Here is an 18,621-nt window from a genome sequence, read left to right as displayed (position 1 = left end):
GAACTAGCAGATAGAAGCCCTCTTTCTCTCTCTCTCTCTCTGACTCTCCTTCTCTGTGTAACTCTGGCTTTCAAATAAAAAAATAAATAAATATTTTTAAAAAATCATTCAAGGGCTTGCATTTTAGTGCAGCAGGTTAAGCTGCTACCTGCAATGCTGGCATCCCATATGGGCACTATATCATATACCAGCTTCTCCACTTGTGAACTACCTCCCAGCTAATGCACCTGGGAAGACACCGGAAGATGGCCCAAGTGCTTGGGCCCCTGACACCCATGTGGGAAACCTGGAAAAAGCTCCCAGCTTCTGGCTTAGGCCTGGTCTAGCGTGGCTGTTGTGCCTATCTGAGGAGTGAACCAGTGGATGGAAAATCTCCTCCTCTCTACCTATAACTCTGTCTTTCAAATAAATAAGTAAATCTTTAAAAAGAAAATCATTCAAACAAGTAAACATTCAGCCTCTTGGTAGTCATATAGAAAAGCAGACTGGTCAGAATAACTAGCAGTAGGTTTACACCAAATTAACCACAGACAGTCACATCACTGATTGAAAACCTTTTTTTCCCAAAGAAACCTTTTATTTAAGGAATACAAATTTCATAAGTGCAACTTTAGGAATACAGTGATTCTTCCCACCAAACCCACCCTCCCACCCACACTCCCACTCCTCTTCCTCCCTCTCCCATTCCCAGTCCCATTATCCAGTAAGATTCATTTTCAATTAACTTTACATACAGAAGATCAACTCTATACTAAGTAAAGATTTCAACAATTTGCATACACATACACACACAAAAAAAAAAAAACTGTTTAAGAACAAGTTTTACAGTTAACTCTCATAATACAACTCATTGAAGACAAAGGTCCTGCATGGGGAGTTAGTGCACAGTGACTCCTGTTGTCAATTTAACAATTAACACTCTTATGTATGATATCTGTGACCACCCGAGACTCTTGTCAAGAGTTGCCTAGGCTATGGAAGCCTTTTGAATCCACAAACTCCATCAGTATTTAGACAAGGCCATAAGCAAAGTGGGAAGTTCTCTTCTCCCTTCAGAGAAAAGTACATCCTTCTTTGATGGCCACTTCTCTCTGCTGGGGTCTCGATCACAGAGATCTTTCATGTAGAACATTTTTTGCCACAGTGTCTTGGCTTTCCATGCCTGAAATGCTCTCATGGGCTTTTCAGCCAGGCCTGAATGTCTTAAAGGCTGATTCTGAGGTCAGAATGCTACTTAAAGCAATTGTCATTCTATGGGTCTGCTGTGTGGACTGTTTCTCATGTTGGAACATTCTCTCCTTTTTAATTCTATTTATTATTATTATTACCAGATACTTGATCTTATTTATATGATCTTTTTAACACTTAATCCTATCTATATGTTCACTTTAACACTTAATATGATCACTTTAACACTTTAAATGGCATTTTTACCACCCAGCTTAATGGGATTTGGGGTCCCTTGGCAAGTTTTTAAAACTTTTTAAACTTTTTAAACTTACCCTTGGAAGTAATTCCATAGGAATGTATGCAGAAATATATAGCTTTACAGTTACAAACCTCCTCCTCCCTCTCTTATTCCCACTCTTATTTTTTACTAAGATCTACTTTCAATTGACTTTATACATATATGATTAACTATGTTGAGTAAGTAAAGAGTTCAACAAATAGTATGGAAAAAAAAAACTGCTCCTAGACAGTCAAGACAAGAGCTGTTTAAGTTATTGCTCCTCAAAGTATCAATTTAACTTCTACAGAGTTCCTTTTAGGTGCTCTATTAGTTCTCACAGATAAAGAACATATGGTATTTGTTCTTTTGCAACTGGCTTATTTCACTAAGTCTGATATTTTGATGCAAATGACCGGATTTCATTTTTTACCAGTGTGTAGTATTCCATAGTGTACATATCCCATAATTTCTTATCCATCCTTTGGTTGATGGGCATTTAGGTTGATTCCATGTGTTAGCTATTTGAAAACCCATTTTTAATAGAACATGGTCCTTTTCTTTTTCCTCCTAATCTGATAATAACTCTGAAAACCTACCATGATGGTTACTTCTCCAGAAAGGAGTGGGAGAGCAGTGAGGTGTCAAAGTAGACTATTGATTTATTTGTTCTATCATTACCATTTTCTTTTTAAAATTTTATTTATTTATTTATTTATTTCAGAAGTAGAAAGATTGAGACACAGAGAGAGCAAGTTCCCATCCACTGGCCCAATCCCCAAAGGATGCAATAACTGGGCTGGGCTAGTTAAAGCCTGGAACTAGGAACCCAAATCACGTCTCCCAAGTGGGTGGCAGGGACCTAACTAACTTGAGTCATCACCTGCTGCCTCCAAGGGTGCACAGTTGCAGGAGGCTGTAATGAATAGCAGAGCTGGGACTCAAACTGAAACACCCAATATGGAATGCAGATAACAGAACCAGGGTCTTCATCACTTTTATTTTCTTTCTTTCTTTTTTTTTTTTTTTATTTGACAGATAGAGTTAAACAGTGTGAGAGAGAGATAGAGAGAAAGGTCTTCCTTCCATTGGTTTACCCCCAAAATGGCCGCTACAGCCAGAGCCACACCGATCCGAAGCCAGGAGCCAGGTGCTTCTTCCTGGTCTCCCATGCGGGTACAGAGGCCCAAGCACTTGGGCCCTCCTCACTGCCCTACTGAGCCACAGCAGAGAGCTGGACTGGAAGAGGAGCAACCGGGACTAGAAACCAGCACCCATATGGGATGCCGGCGCCACAGGCACTAGTAAGCCACGGTGCCGGCCCCTATCACTGTTATTTTCAATAACAATTCTTTGTGGATAAATGCTCAGTAAATTCCTCTTTAAAATAATCACAGGGGCTGGCACTGTGGCATAGAGGATAAAGCTGCCACCTGCAGCACCAGGATCCCACATGAGCGCCAATTCAAGCCCCAGCTGCTCTTCTTCCTATCCACCTCCCTGTTAATGTGCCTGAGACAGTAGTGGAGGATGGACTAAGTGCTGCGGCACCTGCACCCACATAGGAATTACGGATGAAGCTCCTGGCTCCTAGCTTCAGCCTGGCCCAGCCCTGGCCATTGTGGCCACTTGGGGAGTGAACCAGTGGATGGAAGATCTCTCTCTCTCTGGCTCTACTTCTCCCTTTCTGTAACTCTGACTTTCAAATAATTAAATCTTTAAAATATATATTAATAAGACACACTAACATATAACATGAGCAAGTAGAAAAGAAATTTAAATTAGAAACATCTTTGGTAGTGAGCTTTCCAGTACACATTTTAGATAAGGAACAAGATTTTGGTGTTATTTTTAATTTCTTGAAAAGACAGAGAGAGTCAGACAGAGAGATCTTCCATCTCCTGATTCACTTCCCAATGCTGCAAACTGGTGTGCCTGAGAACAGGAACTCAATCCAGGTCTCTCACATGGGTGACAGGGACCTAGTACTTGAAACATGGCGTCCCCTGAAGTCTGCATTAGCAGGAAGCAGGAGCCAGGAGCCCTAGCCAGGTATCAAGCCCAGTTACCGGGAAGTGGGACATGGGTCTGTTAACTGTTAGGCCAACGAGCTGCCCCGGAACGTGACTTTTAATACCCCGAGCCTCCTAAATGTGCATCTCTTTCTCAAGGAGCTCCTTCCCAGGAACCCTAGCAGAGGACAACAGGACTCGATACTCTTCTGTGTGGATCTTTGCTTCCTGGGATCCTAATGTGAACAGCTGCCACTGATTACAACAGAGTTTCTAAATTTTCAGAAATGCAAACTATCCATGCCTGCTTTGGCAAAAGAGCATTCATGTTCTTTGGGAGTTAAAGCTGCCCCTGGCCCGTGCCTCAGCTCACTAGGCTAATCCTCCGCCTGCGGCGCCGGCACCCCGGGTTCTAGTCCTGGTTAAGGTGCCGGATTCTTTCCTGGTTGCTCCTCTTCCAGTCCAGCTCTCTGCTGTGGCCTGGGAAGGCAGTGGAGGATAGCCCAAGTGCTTGGGCCCTGCACCCACATGGGAGACCAGGAGGAAGTACCTGGCTCCTGGCTTCGGATCAGTGCAGCGCCCTGGCTATAGCGGCCATTTGGGGGGTGAACCAACGGAAGGAAGACCTTTCTCTCTGTCTCTCTCTCACTGTCTAACTCTGCCTGTCAAACAAACAAACAAAAAAGCCGCCCCTGTGGATCAGGTCCCTGGGTCACTGATTACCTCCAGTAGCTCATCAGGCAAAGGCGCCACCATAGCAGCACCACCCAGGAATTCAATAAGCAGCAGGCATGCTAGGCCTCTGGACACTTTCTATTAAAAAAAGTGTCTTGAATTAAGCCACTACTATGCTCACTTAAAGGCCAGATGGATACAACCGTATAGATTTTACCACAGAAGGTAGTATAAGCTCTCTTCATTGAGCAAAAATGATTTTGTTTGCAGTGTTCCATATTTCACTGTCAAAAACTCTGAGGGAAGAAGGCAGGGTTTAAGGAACAGGTAGGAGCATTAACCTGAAATTTAAGGGCAGTTGTACGCTAAAACACAACTGACAAGAATTACACTGGTGAGGATTATTCTGAACCTGAACAGAAACCTCTGGTTATGGAAATCTGTCCTTGTTACTAAAGAATGGCAGTTCTGCTCTCAATATCAAAGGTGAAGGATGGGCCTGGTGCTGTGTTGTAGCGGGTTAAGCCTCTGCCTGTGGAACCCAAATCCCATATGGGCGTTGGTTCAAGTCCTTGCTGCTCCCCTTCCAATTCAGCTCTCTGCTATGGCCTGTGAAAGTAGTGGAAGATGGCCCAGATGCTTGGTCCCCTGCATCTACATGGGAGACCGGAAGAAGCTCCCGGCTCCTGGCTCCAGATTGGCCCGGCTCTGGCAGTTGCAGCCATCTAAGGAGTAAACCAGCGGATGGAAGACCTTTCTCTCTGTCTGTCCCTCTCTCTGTCTGTAACTCTACCTCTCAAATAAATAAATGAATCTTAAATAAAGAAAAAAGTGAAGGATAAAGTCAACTACACTGACTCTGACAATACATCATTCCAAGAAAAAAAGATCTAATAGAATTTTAATGCCCTAATTTTATAGCATTTGGGGTAATTTAGAGGAACTATATTTTGTAACAAATTAGGCAGAGTTATCTAAGAAGAAAAGATAAGTGATTTTCTGTCTTAATGTTACAGATAGTGGAATCAGGAAAGCCTGAATTTTAATGGCAATGAGTATTGCCTCTCTTTTTTGCTTAGCAAAAGTGAATTATGGCTAAACATTCAAAATAATCTGCCTCTTTACCTTTGAGTTGATACCATCTGTGTTCTTTTATTTCCAGATCATTGGAGCAGAGATGCTTTTAAAAATCTCTTCAAGTAAGAAGAGAAGTAACCCTTACCTTGAAAACTTGATCCACTCAGATGCACAGGCACTGGGAAACATTAAAGGCCTAAGTAAACCACTGCCTCTGTGTGAAGTTCATACCTCAGTCCTCACAGTGAATACAGAACATGGAACACTCCCCAGAATATAACCAAATGAGGGCTAAGACTCAAAGCCTATGGACCCTCATTTCATTTTCTAATTGCTCATAGCAGGAAGGACATAAAGTTGTGACACTTCACTGATACAACTAGCAATTAGCTTCTTTTTGCCTCCTATTAAACACACCAAATGGGATCAGCGTTGTGGCATAGTGGGTTGAGCCACTGCCTATGGCGCCAGCATCCCATATGGCACCTGAGTCCCAGCTGCTTCACTTCCAATCCAGTTCCCTGCTAATACACCTGGGAAAGCAGTGCAAGATGGCCCAAGTGCTTGGGCCCTTGCACTCACATGGAAGACCCAGATGAAGCTCCTGACTCCTGGCTTCAGCCTGACCCAGCCCTGGCTGTTGAAGCCATTTGAGGAGAGAACCACTGAATGGAAGATCTCTCTTTCTGTCTCTCCCTTTTTCTCTGTAAGTCTTCTTTTTCAAATAAATAAATCCTTAAAAATAGCAATAAACACACCAACTCCCAAAGTCTGTTTAACTCCCTAGATTTTTTTTAAAGAAAATATTTCTCCATTCTTGTATACCCAACTTAAGAATCCTAGTGACAAGCTATCCTACACTTGAATTTGGAAAATATCAAGAAGGCCCTCAATTATATCGCAACATTTCTCATTTCATATTTATTACTTAAGAATCCTAGTTTTTTTTACTATTAACACTTTTTTAGAGTTTCAAGAGGGCATTTACAGTCAATGAAAATTCTAGAAGACTTGGGTAGGTAAATTATATCCTAAGGAATAAAAAAGCTCTAACAGATGTTTAAAAGCAGTCATGTCCACACTATTTCTTGAAATATAATGTCAAAATCAGGTTAAGCTTTCCCAGTTTTAGGATAACTTATATGGCTTGATTTCAGCCTCTTAATATAAGGAAACCTCTGGCTATGATTGCGCAAGGTTTATTTTGAATTTGACAACACTGATTCACAACATGATGGTGGCCCAAAAAAGTACCCTATGGTGGTATAAGTGAACTGCAGGGTGACATGCTAGTGATTTAGGAGATCCACCTTTTCTGGCTGTTGGTTTAAACTGGGCATGTGATCCCAGAAAGATTCCCTCTCCCCCCAACACTTAGTGGGCAGATTATAATGAGTCAGAATCACATGTCTGGGTTCCTGCAGGCCAGAAACGCATGGCAGGTATTCATTAGTTGGGAAACAAAGCACAAGAAGACAGACTTTCTCACTGACCCATCCCACATACCCAGTGCTGGCATCAAAGCCCAAATACTGAAGACTCAATCTGGAGATTTAGCCCTGCCTGTCTACCCCCACTCTCCAGCCTCCCCAAGGGTCATGGGGCCACTTACAGTTTTTCATAGTGACTGTTTAACAAGCTGTGCCAAGGAACACTTTGGTAGGGCTGCCACTTCAGAGCAGGGGAGCACTGGTCCACAGGTGTCCCATTGTGTCCCTCACCGTCGTGGTCTTGAATGTCGCCGCTGTGACTCCTACTTGTCACTGCAAGGCAATCAGGGAGTTAGACCCTTCCTACCAGACTGCTCATCGCAGACCTGAGACAGCTGCATGGAGTTAACAGATGGGCCACAGGCAAAGCCAAGTGATTGTGGGAAGTGCCAGGTATCAGGAGGCGGGAAGGGTGCTACTGGCCTTATTCACTCATCTGCATAAAGACCAACTCGAGTTCAGGGACCCCCAGAGGAGGTGGCGGACACTGGCTGGAAATCTCATTCTCTTACAGCCTGCATAGCTTCCCCCCACAAGTCTATGTGGTTCCAGTGAAGTCCTCTCCCAGACCCAGGGAGGCAGTGACCCCGGCTGGACCAGTCGCAGGAGAGCATTCATTGCTTGTATCCGGAAGGGCAAGTGGCCTAAGTCAATCCAAGTCTAGTGAGTCTGGGCGCGTCAGGGGGCGTAGGCATAGACACGGCTCTTTCCCAAGAGGTCTGAACCTGTGTGATAACATCCCCAGCAGCTGCTGGCACCACTGTGGGACATGAAGCAAAGCCCACATGGGAATGAACCCTGCACCGCAGAAGACAGAATCAAGAGTGAAGGGCACGCAGCTCTGAGGATGTGACTCCAATTCTGGGATCCACTCCTGAATGCTTGAATTATAGGAGCCAGCAGACCCCCAGGTTTTGGTTTATTTGTGTTGCACTTTTTTTCCCTCTCCCGTTAAGGCAGTGAGAAGTTTTTATTCATTGCAACCAACATGTAGTAATTTGCTACAGGCTCTTGTGGCACCAAGAATCTGAGGTCTGAGTAGCCTTCGGAACTTAGAGGAGTTCTTTATTCACTTAGAGTCTCACCTTCCTCGGCTGAAGAACAGAAGTTAAAACCGCCTATCTTGCCCATCTTGCAACATTACGCAAGCAGACAGAATGAGATAACAGAAGTGAAAGCACTCCAAGAAGCTAAAACCCAGCTAAAGCAACAGAGACGATCTTGGGAGTGTGCAATATCAACTACACGAAACTACCATCCGTGTCTGCCAAAAATGGTGACATAACAGCAATTTCACATGTGCAACCAACCATTTTTGCATAATCCTTACAAGTGGTTGGTCTTAATTTGAGTTTGCCTCCCAAACTGTATGATTCAACGTCAGATATTTTTTTTATGTAAAATACTACTGGGCCTTTTGCTGTTTCCCCTTTCTTCTAACTCCTCCACGATCACTCATGCCTGACTTCAGGAGAGAAAGGGAAGGAGCAGGCGTCTGAAGGGCCAGGTGCAGCCTCTCAGCACTGACACAGAAGCAGGGCACTGGCCTCTTCAGAACGTGCCCACCTAGCCCACAGCGTGGAATCTGCAGCAGAAAGGGGCGTTTCTTTCACTCAGCTTTCCTTCTGTCCATATTTACCTAAAATAAATAAATAGAGTTTCTCCAGGTTACTTTAGATCCCAAATGTCATAGAAAAAATATTTTTCTAGGGTTCTTGAAGGGATGCAGTGAGGTAACTTCTACAAAGTGCTTAGCTCAGTGTCTGCCACCAGCAAAGAGTTCAAACAATGGTGCTTTTACAAAGTATTATTTTTTGGGACAAGCATTGACACAGCACTTGGGAAACCCACATCCCATGCCAAGGTGGCTGGGTTGGAGTCTTTGGGTCCACTTATGATTCTGGCTTCCTGCTAATGTGCACCCCAAGAAGTAGCAGGAAGTGGCTTGAGTACTTGGGTCCTTGGCCACCCCATAGGAAACGCAGACTCTCCTGTGGCTGTTTTCTGAAGATTTGAGAAACCAGTGCTATCTCAGGGTTGCAGCCACAAACCACCCCAGGAAGGAGCTTAACTCTGGACTGGCCAGGGTGCTTTGTGTAACAATCTGGATGGACGTGGAAACTCCTGGAAGGGCTGAGTGACTCGCCAGTACCTCCAGGGAGCTGGGGCACCAGGAGGAGGGTGAACAGATGGTTCCCCCTTCTGGCTAAGAACTCAGTTGGCCTATTATGTTGGAAAATCATAAAGAAGCCACAGGCTAATGACAATGAAGAAATTAATGTCACCTCACATGGGACATGAGCAGGGAGCTTGAGATCATCCAAAAGGGGGGTTTCCATGAGCATGCTGGATTTCCAGGGCTGAGAACAGAAAAATCAACTTCTGGCCAAAGGAGGGGGTTGCTTGGGCAAGGGTGGTCCCTGGGGATGGGGACCTGGGGGACCTGGCTGACAAGGGGAGGTCATCATCCCCTAAAGGGCCTCTAGAGCCCATGCTGGAGCTGAAGTCAGATGCCCCTGCCAGCTGAGCTCATACCCTGGGGCTGTGGAAGACAAAGACAGTGTCTCTGGCTAGGAGGGGCATCTTCCCCTACTCAGGTTAGAAAGCCACACACAGCTCCCTTCCGGGCAGTGTAAACTTCTAGAGGTTGGGGGCCATGGAGAGGGGAGCCCCAAGAGGGAAACCTCATGCGAAGCTGCTACAGGGACTTGTTGCCCTGAATGCAAAGCTCTGTTCACACAGCCTGCACTGGAGAACCTACGGTGGTGGAAAGTCTCCTGGAGTATCATCCTTTTCCCTAGTAAAGACCAGAGAATCTGCTTGGAAAATTCAGAAGTTCAAGTCTTCGGACTCCAAAAGATAACACTTTCTTCACAACTTGATGAGGTCTCTAAGCTCAAACATAGTATGTTTCATTTTATATAAGACTAAAAAAAAGATAGGCTGACCCCTGGGGCATCAGATGATACCGATGGAAGACCTCCAACATGATTTTCCGGAGTTTCAAAGCTCAACTCAGAACTCCCAGGTTTGGTGGAGTCCCAGGAAAGCTCAACGCCCCATCCCTCCCACTCCCGTGGAGACATCCTCTGACCTCTTGCTGCTCAGAGTGCCTTCCAGGAACCAGCAGCATTGGCCTCACCTGGGAGATGCTAGAAATGTAGATCTCACACCCCGTAGCAGATTCACTGAATCAGAATCCGCATTTGACCAAGAGCCTCATGCTGTTCTAGACACATTACAGTCAAAGAGGATTGCACTCAGCCAGGCAACAGGTGCACCAGCAAACTCTTGCCGGCCTGAAGCACGGGCCTTCTGAGACATGGTGCTCCTAAAACTGAAACACTGGGGTTGCACCTGCACCAGGGAGAGACAACGGCAGCTCTTCCTGGGAGCACCTGTGTGACCCTCCCTGCATGAAAAGGCACGTCCAGGGGAAGGAAAGCACTCTCTCTCTCTCTGAAACAGAACGAAATCTTGTACAGCTATTCAAAGGCTGGTGGTCAATCTTGGTCTTGTCCCCTGCCCCAGGTTTGCTCACTTGGTCTGGGGTAGTGCGGCCACACTCGGCAGTCCTCGGGGCCCTCCAGTGCCTGTGTGTGCTTCCTCTTCTTGCTGGGGGGCAGGGAGGTTCTAGAATCAAGAAAGCAGAATGGACGTTAGGCATCTTCTTTGCTCTCCGTCACATTACATCACTGCACTCTCCCTGGTATCTGCTCTCCACTTTCCTAAGACTAAGTCCAGTTGGTTAAGGTGCCTTGAGCCCAACTAGTCTGAAACTCAGTTTTCCCTTATCCAGTGGGTCGGAGACTCTCTTGCCTAGAAAACAGACATTTCCAAAGGCAGAGAACTTACTGAGAGAGAGACGACAGGAAATTAAAACACAGGTGTATGCTTTACACCTGAGGTTTTTTTTTCCCACAGTTTTTGATGCCCTTTGCCATCCTCTAGATCCAGAAGGAATCAAGGGAATGAAAGAAGGAAAGGGGGGGGGGGGATATCAGTCAATACTTAATTGATGGATAGTTTTCTGATAGTTCATTCAGATTCCCTTGAGCAGATTCCCATAAAAACAGCACTTCCTCCCTCGCCCAGAAAATCCCTGTACTTCAGGTCCTTGTTGAATGAGGGCCTTGGGTTTGGTAGGTTTGTAATTAAAAGATGGGCTAAGGCAAGAACACCAGGGCCTCGCCGCGGCCCATACACGTCTCAATACTGCCACCTCCTGGACAGGAGTCCGCTGGACAGTCTAGGTCACTGCCACAGGGGCCGCCTGCTGAAGGCTTTCTGCTGAGGTCGGTCAAGGCTAAATACGGTGCCCTTTACCCAGGGATGTGGCACAGCGTTTGCTGATGGTGAGAACAACTTAGCCCCAGATGCGAGGGCGCGCACTGGTCCGGTGGAGGGGCGGGGTGGCCGGTGTCGGGACAGCAGGTGTGAAAGCCGCCGTGGGTCTGGCAGGCATAGCTCACGGCAGCCACGCTCTGTGGAGGGTGCGCGGGCAGCATCCGGGGAGCAGCTGTGCTGTGGGGAAAGGCAGCTGGGGCCCGGCCAGGTGTGGTCCTCAGGGTCCCGTGGCAGGCATCTGCGGGAAGACACGGCAGGGAGTGCCTCTGCACCTTACCACCCGGAGTCTGAGAGGAGGAGGCACAGGGCGAGCCCTCACTCACCTTTGCCCTGCGGAGGGGAGCATGAGTCTGATGCGGAGTAGGGTGGGCTGTCAGGGAGCTGGCCTTGCCTGCGGATTAGAGACACGTGTTGCTTTCCGGTCTTACGCGGTCCTGTTAACAGTTACGTTCCCACTGGGAGGCAGGTCTGAGCACAGCTCCCACTGTGCTGATGCCAACTGCTCTGGGTGGGGACCACACAGAGCTCACCAGACCATCCCAGGGTCACAGCGCGATTGAGTGACAGGGCTTGGTGCCCTAGCTCTCGCAGCTCCTAGCTGTAGCCACAAACAAGTGCTTAACCTCTGTGGCTTCCGTTTCCTCCACTACCAAATAGGATAGTGATCACACCCACCTCACAGCATCGTGGAAATGAAGAGAAACAACGTGTTCAAATCCACAGCATCATGCTCCAGACATTGTGCATGTGCAGGACAGCTTAAATGATATCATTATTTCATAACATTCCCAACATCCACACACGAGAGACAGGTGCACATTCTGTGTGGGCTAAGGTAGTGTAAAGGCTGTCACTAAAGCGACAGCTTGCCATCTATGCTCTGAGGGATCCCAAAACTTTTGGAAAGAGCTCAGGGGTTTTACAAAATGAAGAAGAAAGGGGTGGGGGAGAGAAGGGAGGAGGGAAGTGAGGAAGGAAAGAGAAAAGAGGAAGAGAGAGAAAGACAGACCCTCAGATTCTTTAGACTTCAGAAACCCTTGATATAAGCACCACACTCTGCACTTGATGCTCTGGCTTGGAGAGTAAACCATCTTGTTAAGTTTCCAACATAATATGAGGAAGGGAAAAGTTTGTGTTTTTCATTTACTGGAAAAGTTACGCTTTCTCCTCAAATGGGCTCATTATCATTTATTCACTTCCTATGAGTAAGACAAGAGAACACAGTGACCATTCTCCAAAAATCTCATGCCCATGAGCATGGAAGAATAAAGAGGTGTAAGTGTAGAAGGACATCGAGTGTGAACACACAGCAGACAATAACACGGTGCCAGGCAGAGCCAGGGTGGATGCGGACTGGATTCCCAGGTGGAAGGGATGCAGGAAGCCAAGAAAAAGCATCCAGTCCAACAAAACCCCACAGAAGTACCTGGACGTGGGAGTTGCCAGGGGCAAGGGCAGGGCTGAGAGCAAAACAGTTGGTTAAAGATTTGATTAAGAAACAGTCGTGGCCGGCGCCGCGGCTCAATAGGCTAATCCTCCGCCTAGCGGCGCCGGCACACCGGGTTCTAGTCCCGGTCGGGGCGCCGGATTCTGTCCCGGTTGCCCCTCTTCCAGGCCAGCCCTCTGCTGTGGCCAGGGAGTGCAGTGGAGGATGGCCCAAGTGCTTGGGCCCTGCACCCCATGGGAGACCAGGAAAAGCACCTGGCTCCTGGCTCCTGCCATTGGATCAGCGCGGTGCGCCGGCCGCAGCGCGCTGGCCGCGGCGGCCATTGGAGGGTGAACCAACGGCAAAAGGAAGACCTTTCCCTCTGTCTCTCTCTCTCACTGTCCACTCTGCCTGTCAAAAAATTAAAAAAAAAAAAAAAAAAAAAAAAAAAAAGAAACAGTCGTACCCTTAGGTTAGCTCCCCCACCCCGTGATTGGATATCAGCCCCCTTCAGTCCAGTAGTTGGAAAGATCCACTACGGAAAAAGAGAACCAGGGGAACTGGGGCACAGGTCTTCCAGGCACGGGTAAGGACCTGGTGAGGTACTGCCTGAAAATGGCAGGATTCGTTAAAACTTCAACTGAGCAGCAGGTGGCGGGCCTGGCTGCTAAGATGCCCACCTCCCATATCAGAACACGTGAGTTCCCTGAGTTCCCTTCCCAGCTCTAGATCCTGACATCAGCTTCCTGCTGGTGCACACTCTGGGAGGTGCTGGTGATGGCCCACCTGTTTGATTTCCTGTCACCCATGTGGGAGACTTGGATGATAGTCCCAGCACCCAGCTTCAGCTCTGGCCCACCCCTAGCAGTTGAGAGCATTTGGAGAGTGAACCAGTGGATGAGAGCCGTCCTCCCACCTCTCAAATAAATTTTACCAGTTTCCTGCTAATGCACACCCTGAGAGGCAGTGATGACCTGAGTACTAGGGTCCTTGCAACCCACAGCAGAGAAACAAATGGAGTTCCTGACTCCTGGCTTCAGCCTGGCCCAGCTTTGGCTGTGGTGGACACCTGAATCACTTTGCCCATCAGTCTGTCTCTCTGCCTTTTCCATAAAAAATAAATAAAATTTAAGAAAATCTCAATGCTGACCTGTGAGACACTTTCTCAGCTCTGCTTTGTGTGCATCTAAGCAGATTTCCCACAAGAAGGAATCTGAAATACTGCTCTCAAGAAAAATCAGATGTATTCAGAGGGGAAAATGGTACTTTGAAGTTACCAAGAAAGCAGCAAGTCCCTGCCTGATCCCTCTATAACAAAGTTCATCCTTTGAAACTAACAGCTTGCACTCAGAACTTCCCAAACAGGAAAAAAACAATGTAGGAACAGACATTTTCAGAAAGCTTTCAATATTAAAGACAGCGAACAAATAACCAGATAAATAAGGAATGTCAAAAGATCCAAAAGATCCCTTTTGCTGCTGTTACAACTGGTAACCTCCTTGCAGGTCTAAGCCTCCTACAGATGAAAACTCTAAACTCACGGGAAAAGAGACCCCCATGGAGCCATTGGAACTGGGAAGAAGGTGATGGCACCGGGTGAGTTACCTCTTCACAGCTTTCAGCCTGGGTTAAGGAGAGACCACAGAGTGGTTAACACTCCTACAGAAACCCACAGTCCTTCTGGCCTGAAGAACTAGCAAACAGACTTTGGGAAAACACAGCTGATGACAAATGAAAAGGGAATCTTGGAAGACAGATGCAGATTCTGTGTATATCTGCTCAAGTCTCTGAGCCAGCCTTGGGTGGGGCTGGTTACACATAGCCTAAGACAAAAGGACTGCATTGAAATGCTAGCTACATCCCCAGAGAGAGTTTACAGTTGAGTCTAAGCAAAGTAATTGCCTTCTACAACAAAAGTATCTATGCTCTGCAGAGGAAAGATGTCCAGAATGCAACTGAGAATTATTCAACAGGGGTGTGTAGCTGTTAAGTCACCGTTTGGGATGCCCACACTTGGGTGCACTTGGCCCGCCCAAATCCAAATGCTGGACTTCTGATTCCAGTGTCCTGCTGATGCCCACCTGGGAGACAGCACTGACATCTCAAGTACTTGAGTCCCTGCACTGATGGGGGGACCCAGATTGAGATCTGGGCTCCAGGCTTTGGCCTGACTTAGCCCTCACTGTTTCAGGCATTTTGGGAGTGAATCCGTATGTGGAAGATCTCTCCCTGTCTGTCCACCTCTGTCTCTCTGTATCCTTCTGCCTTTCAAATAAATAAAAATAATACATACATTAAAATAATTTTTAAGAATCTTCAACAATAAAGAACCAGGAAAATGGGACCTCACCCAGAGGGAAAGGGATTTAACAGACGCCAGCCCAGAGATGATGCAGATACTGGATTAGCAGACAAGGATCTTTGTAAAACATTTATTTAGCTACTTATGTTTATTTTGAAATGAAGGCAGATATACAGACCAGACAGATGGAGATCTGTCATCTGCTGCTTCACTCCCCAAATGTCCACAACTACTGGGACTGGGCTGGGCTGAAGCCAGGAGGTGTGAACTCAGTCCAGGTCTTCTGTATGAGTGGCAGGGACTCAACTACCTGAACCATCACTGCTGCTTCCCAGGATGCACATCAGCAAGAAGCTGGAATGGGGTATGAGCTGGGGCTTGAACACAGGCAGTCTGACATGGGATGCAGGTGTCCTGAGCAGCAACTTTTTGTTTTAAGATTATTTATTTATTTGAAAGAGTTATACAGAGAGAGAAGGAGAGGCAAAAAGAGAGAGAGAGAGAAAGAGAGAGAGAGAGAGAGAGAGAGAGAAAGAGAGAGAGAGAGAGATCTTCCATCTGCTGGTTCACTCCCCAGTTGGCTGCAACAGCTGAAGCTACACCAATCCGGAGCCAGGAACCAGGAGCTTCTCCTGGGTTTCCCACATGGGTACAGGGCCCAAGGACTTGGGCCATCTTCTACTGCTTTCCCAGGCCATAGCAGAGAGCCAGATCAGAAGTACAGCAGTCAGGACTCGAATTGGTGCCCATATGGGATGCTGGCACTGCAAGTAGGGGCTTTACCTGCTATGCCACAGTGCCAGCCCTGTGACCAGCATCTTAACTGCTGCACCAAATGCACCAAAGTAAGGGTCTTAAAGCAGCTGCTATGACTCAGCTTAGAGGAACATGTGTTCGTAAGGAATTTAAAACACAGGGATGGGTGTTGTGACGCAGAGTGTTGTGCCACCGCCTGCAGTCCCAGCATCCCATATAGGCAGCTGTTCTGGTCCTGTCTGCTCCACCTCCAATCCAGCTTCCTGACAGTACGCCTGGGAGAGCAGGGGAAGATGATCGGAGTACTTGGGACCCCATACACATGGGAGACCCGAGAGAAGCTCCTGGCTTTGCCTTGCTCAGCCCAACTGTTGCAGCATTCGGGGAGTGAACCAGTGGATAGAATATGTCTGTCTGTCTGTCTGTCTCTCTCTCTTTCTCCCTCCCTCCATCTCTGTAGCTCTGCCTATCAAATAAATTTTTAAAAATAATAAAACTTTAGAAAAAATTGAAAAATACAAATTATCAGCAAAGTAAGAGAAATTATAAAAAAATAATTTTAAAAGGGAAAAATGAAACTATGGAGAGAATGAAGCAGAAAAACTAAAGATATGAGGATACTTCAAAAAGTTAAAGAGGGGCATAGCAGGTAAAGCCACCACCTGCAGTGCCAGCATCCCATATCAGCACCGGTTCAAGTCCCAGCTGCTCCACTTCCCATCCAGCTCTCCATTTATGGCCTGGGAAAGCAGTAGAAGATGGCCCAAGTCTTTGAGCCCCTGCACCTGCATAGGAGACCTGGAAGAAGCTCCTGGCTCCTGGCTTTGGATCGGTGCAGCTCCAGCCATTGCAGCCAATTGGGGAGTGAACTAGTGGATGGAAGACCTCTCTCTCTCTCTCTCTCTCTCTCTCTGCCTCTCCTTCTCTCTCTGTGTAACTCTTTCAAATAAATAAATAAATCTTTACAAAAAAAATAATGAAGGGCAACAGGACAGCGCTCTGTCCTATGGAATCTACAAAAAAAAAAAAAAGTTAAAGAAAAATGGAATTAAAGATAAGTTTGTTTTGGTACCAAAAATTTTTGACATCCATGCAGTTTTTTAAATTCCATGCGTGTTCCATGAACCTTTTAAAGGACTTTAATGTAATAGCCAAAAACTTCCCAAACTTGGTAAAAGATATAATGTTTAATTTCAACAAGCTCACTAAGTCTCAAGCAAGTTTGATATAAAAAAATCAGCTCTAGGGCAATTGAAGTCACTGCAACCCCAAAAGAAGATCTTGAAAGTTGCTAAATAAAAACAAGGTATTACCTGTAAGGTAATGATGATTCAATAATCACTGATTTTCATCAAAATTTCCAGGAGCCAGAAGACAGTGTAACACCTTTAAAGTGCTATTGAAAAGCAAAACTGGTAAGCCAGAATTTTATATTCAGTGGATATATCCATCAAGGATGAAAGCAAAGTATATCTTTTGATTAAAAAAAAAAAACTTGGTGAACCTGTGCATAGTTGTGCACAATAAGAAACATGAAAGACAGGGGCCGGTGCTGTGGCACAGCGGGTTAATGCCCTGGCCTGAAGCGCCAGCATCCCATATGGGCGCCAGTTCGAGACCCGGCTGCTCCACTTCTGATCCAACTCTCTGCTATGGCCTGGGATAGCAGTAGAAGATGGCCCAAGTCCTTGAGCCCCTGCACCCATGTGGGAGATCTGGAGGAATCTTCTGGCTCCTGGCTTCAGATCAGCAAGCTCCGGCAGTTGCAGCCAATTGGGGAGTGAACCGTCGGATGGTAGACCACTCTCTCTCTCTCTCTCTGCCTCTCTCTCTGTGTAACTCTGACTTTCAAATAAAATAAATAAATCTTTAAAAAAAGAAAAAGAAACATGAAAGACAGCTAGTTGGGCTAAAGGGAAATGGTTCCAGATGGGAACCTGGAACTTTTGGAAGGAATGAAGAGAATCAAAAGTGGCATATACCTGAGTGCCAATTATTTTTTTAATTTCTCTGAAATGCAAAGGACTGTATAAAGCAAAAATTATGACGTGATCTTGTTAAGTTTGTATTGCATGCTAACAGTTGTGACTTATGACAGTTTTAGCACAGAGGATGGGAGTGGGGAATGAATGGAACTGGAGAGTTGAAGGTTTCTCTATTCAAGGCAAAGTGAAACAACAGTAACCCAAAACTCCAAGTAGACTGGAAAAGGTCAAGCAATGCAAGGAAATTTTAGGTCAGTAGATAAAGTGGAATTCTAAAATCATCCAAATAATACACAAAAAGCAGCAAAGGAATTACAAAAAAATAAGAAACAGAAGGGACCCAAAGAAGACAAATAATAAAGTGGTAGGCCTAAATACACTATCAGTCATTACAATGAGTGTTAAAGGATTAAGCACTCAAAAGAAATTATAAGAATGAATTTTTAAAAAGCAAGACCCAACTGTATGTTGCCCACGAGAAATACTGTGTAAAAGTTCAGATAAATTGAAAGTTAAAGGAGAGGAAAATGTGCACAAGAAGGCAGACATAGATTCCTAAATAATAGCTAAAAATAACTTTCAAATAAAGAATAGTACTATGGACAAGGAAGCTCATTCAACAATAACAACAGAGCCACTTCATCAGGAGGACAAAGCACTCATAACTGTTCATGTACCTAGAAACAGAGCCTCAAAATACAAGGAGAAAAAGTGACAGGACTGAAAGGAGATGTAGACAACTGTACAGACACAAAGGAGGGACATTAATATCCTTCTCTCATTAACTGACAGAACAAAATAGATCAAACAAACTGGTAGAAGCAAAAAGTGAGTAAGACATAGATCATCTGAAGAACGTCTTCAAGAAGTAAAGAAACTGGTGCATCTAATTATTAAAAAACTTTTGGGGCCGGCACTCTGGTGCAGTGGGTTAACGCCCTGGCCTGAAGCGCCAGCATCCCATACGACCTGGCTGCTCCACTTCCCATCCAGCTCTCTGCTATGGCCTGGGAAAGCAGTAGAAGATGGCCTAAGTCCTTGGGCTCCTGCATCTGCGTGAGAGACCCAGAGGAAGCTCCTGGCTCCTGGCTTCGGATCAGCGCA

At 46.0% G+C, this 18,621-nt stretch overlaps 1 protein-coding gene across 3 annotated transcripts in view; it reads right to left on the bottom strand.

Moving 5' to 3' along the window:
- MYRFL (myelin regulatory factor like) overlaps positions 1–18,621 on the bottom strand; it is a 136,654-nt gene that overhangs the window by 63,655 nt on the left and 54,378 nt on the right. For all 3 annotated transcript variants that reach the window (XM_008256780.4, XM_070052617.1, XM_070052619.1), the window contains 4 exons: positions 11,372–11,439; positions 11,028–11,286; positions 10,243–10,334; positions 6,824–6,974 (listed from right to left, as the gene is read on the bottom strand). In XM_008256780.4, the coding sequence (XP_008255002.2) occupies positions 6,824–6,974; positions 10,243–10,334; positions 11,028–11,286; positions 11,372–11,439 (570 nt within the window). The remainder of the gene's footprint in view (positions 1–6,823; positions 6,975–10,242; positions 10,335–11,027; positions 11,287–11,371; positions 11,440–18,621) is intronic.

The sequence above is a fragment of the Oryctolagus cuniculus genome, chromosome 11 (genome assembly GCF_964237555.1).
Source record: "Oryctolagus cuniculus chromosome 11, mOryCun1.1, whole genome shotgun sequence".
Classification (NCBI taxonomy): Eukaryota; Metazoa; Chordata; class Mammalia; order Lagomorpha; family Leporidae; genus Oryctolagus; species Oryctolagus cuniculus.
This window is presented reverse-complemented; position numbering and strand designations above follow the sequence as displayed.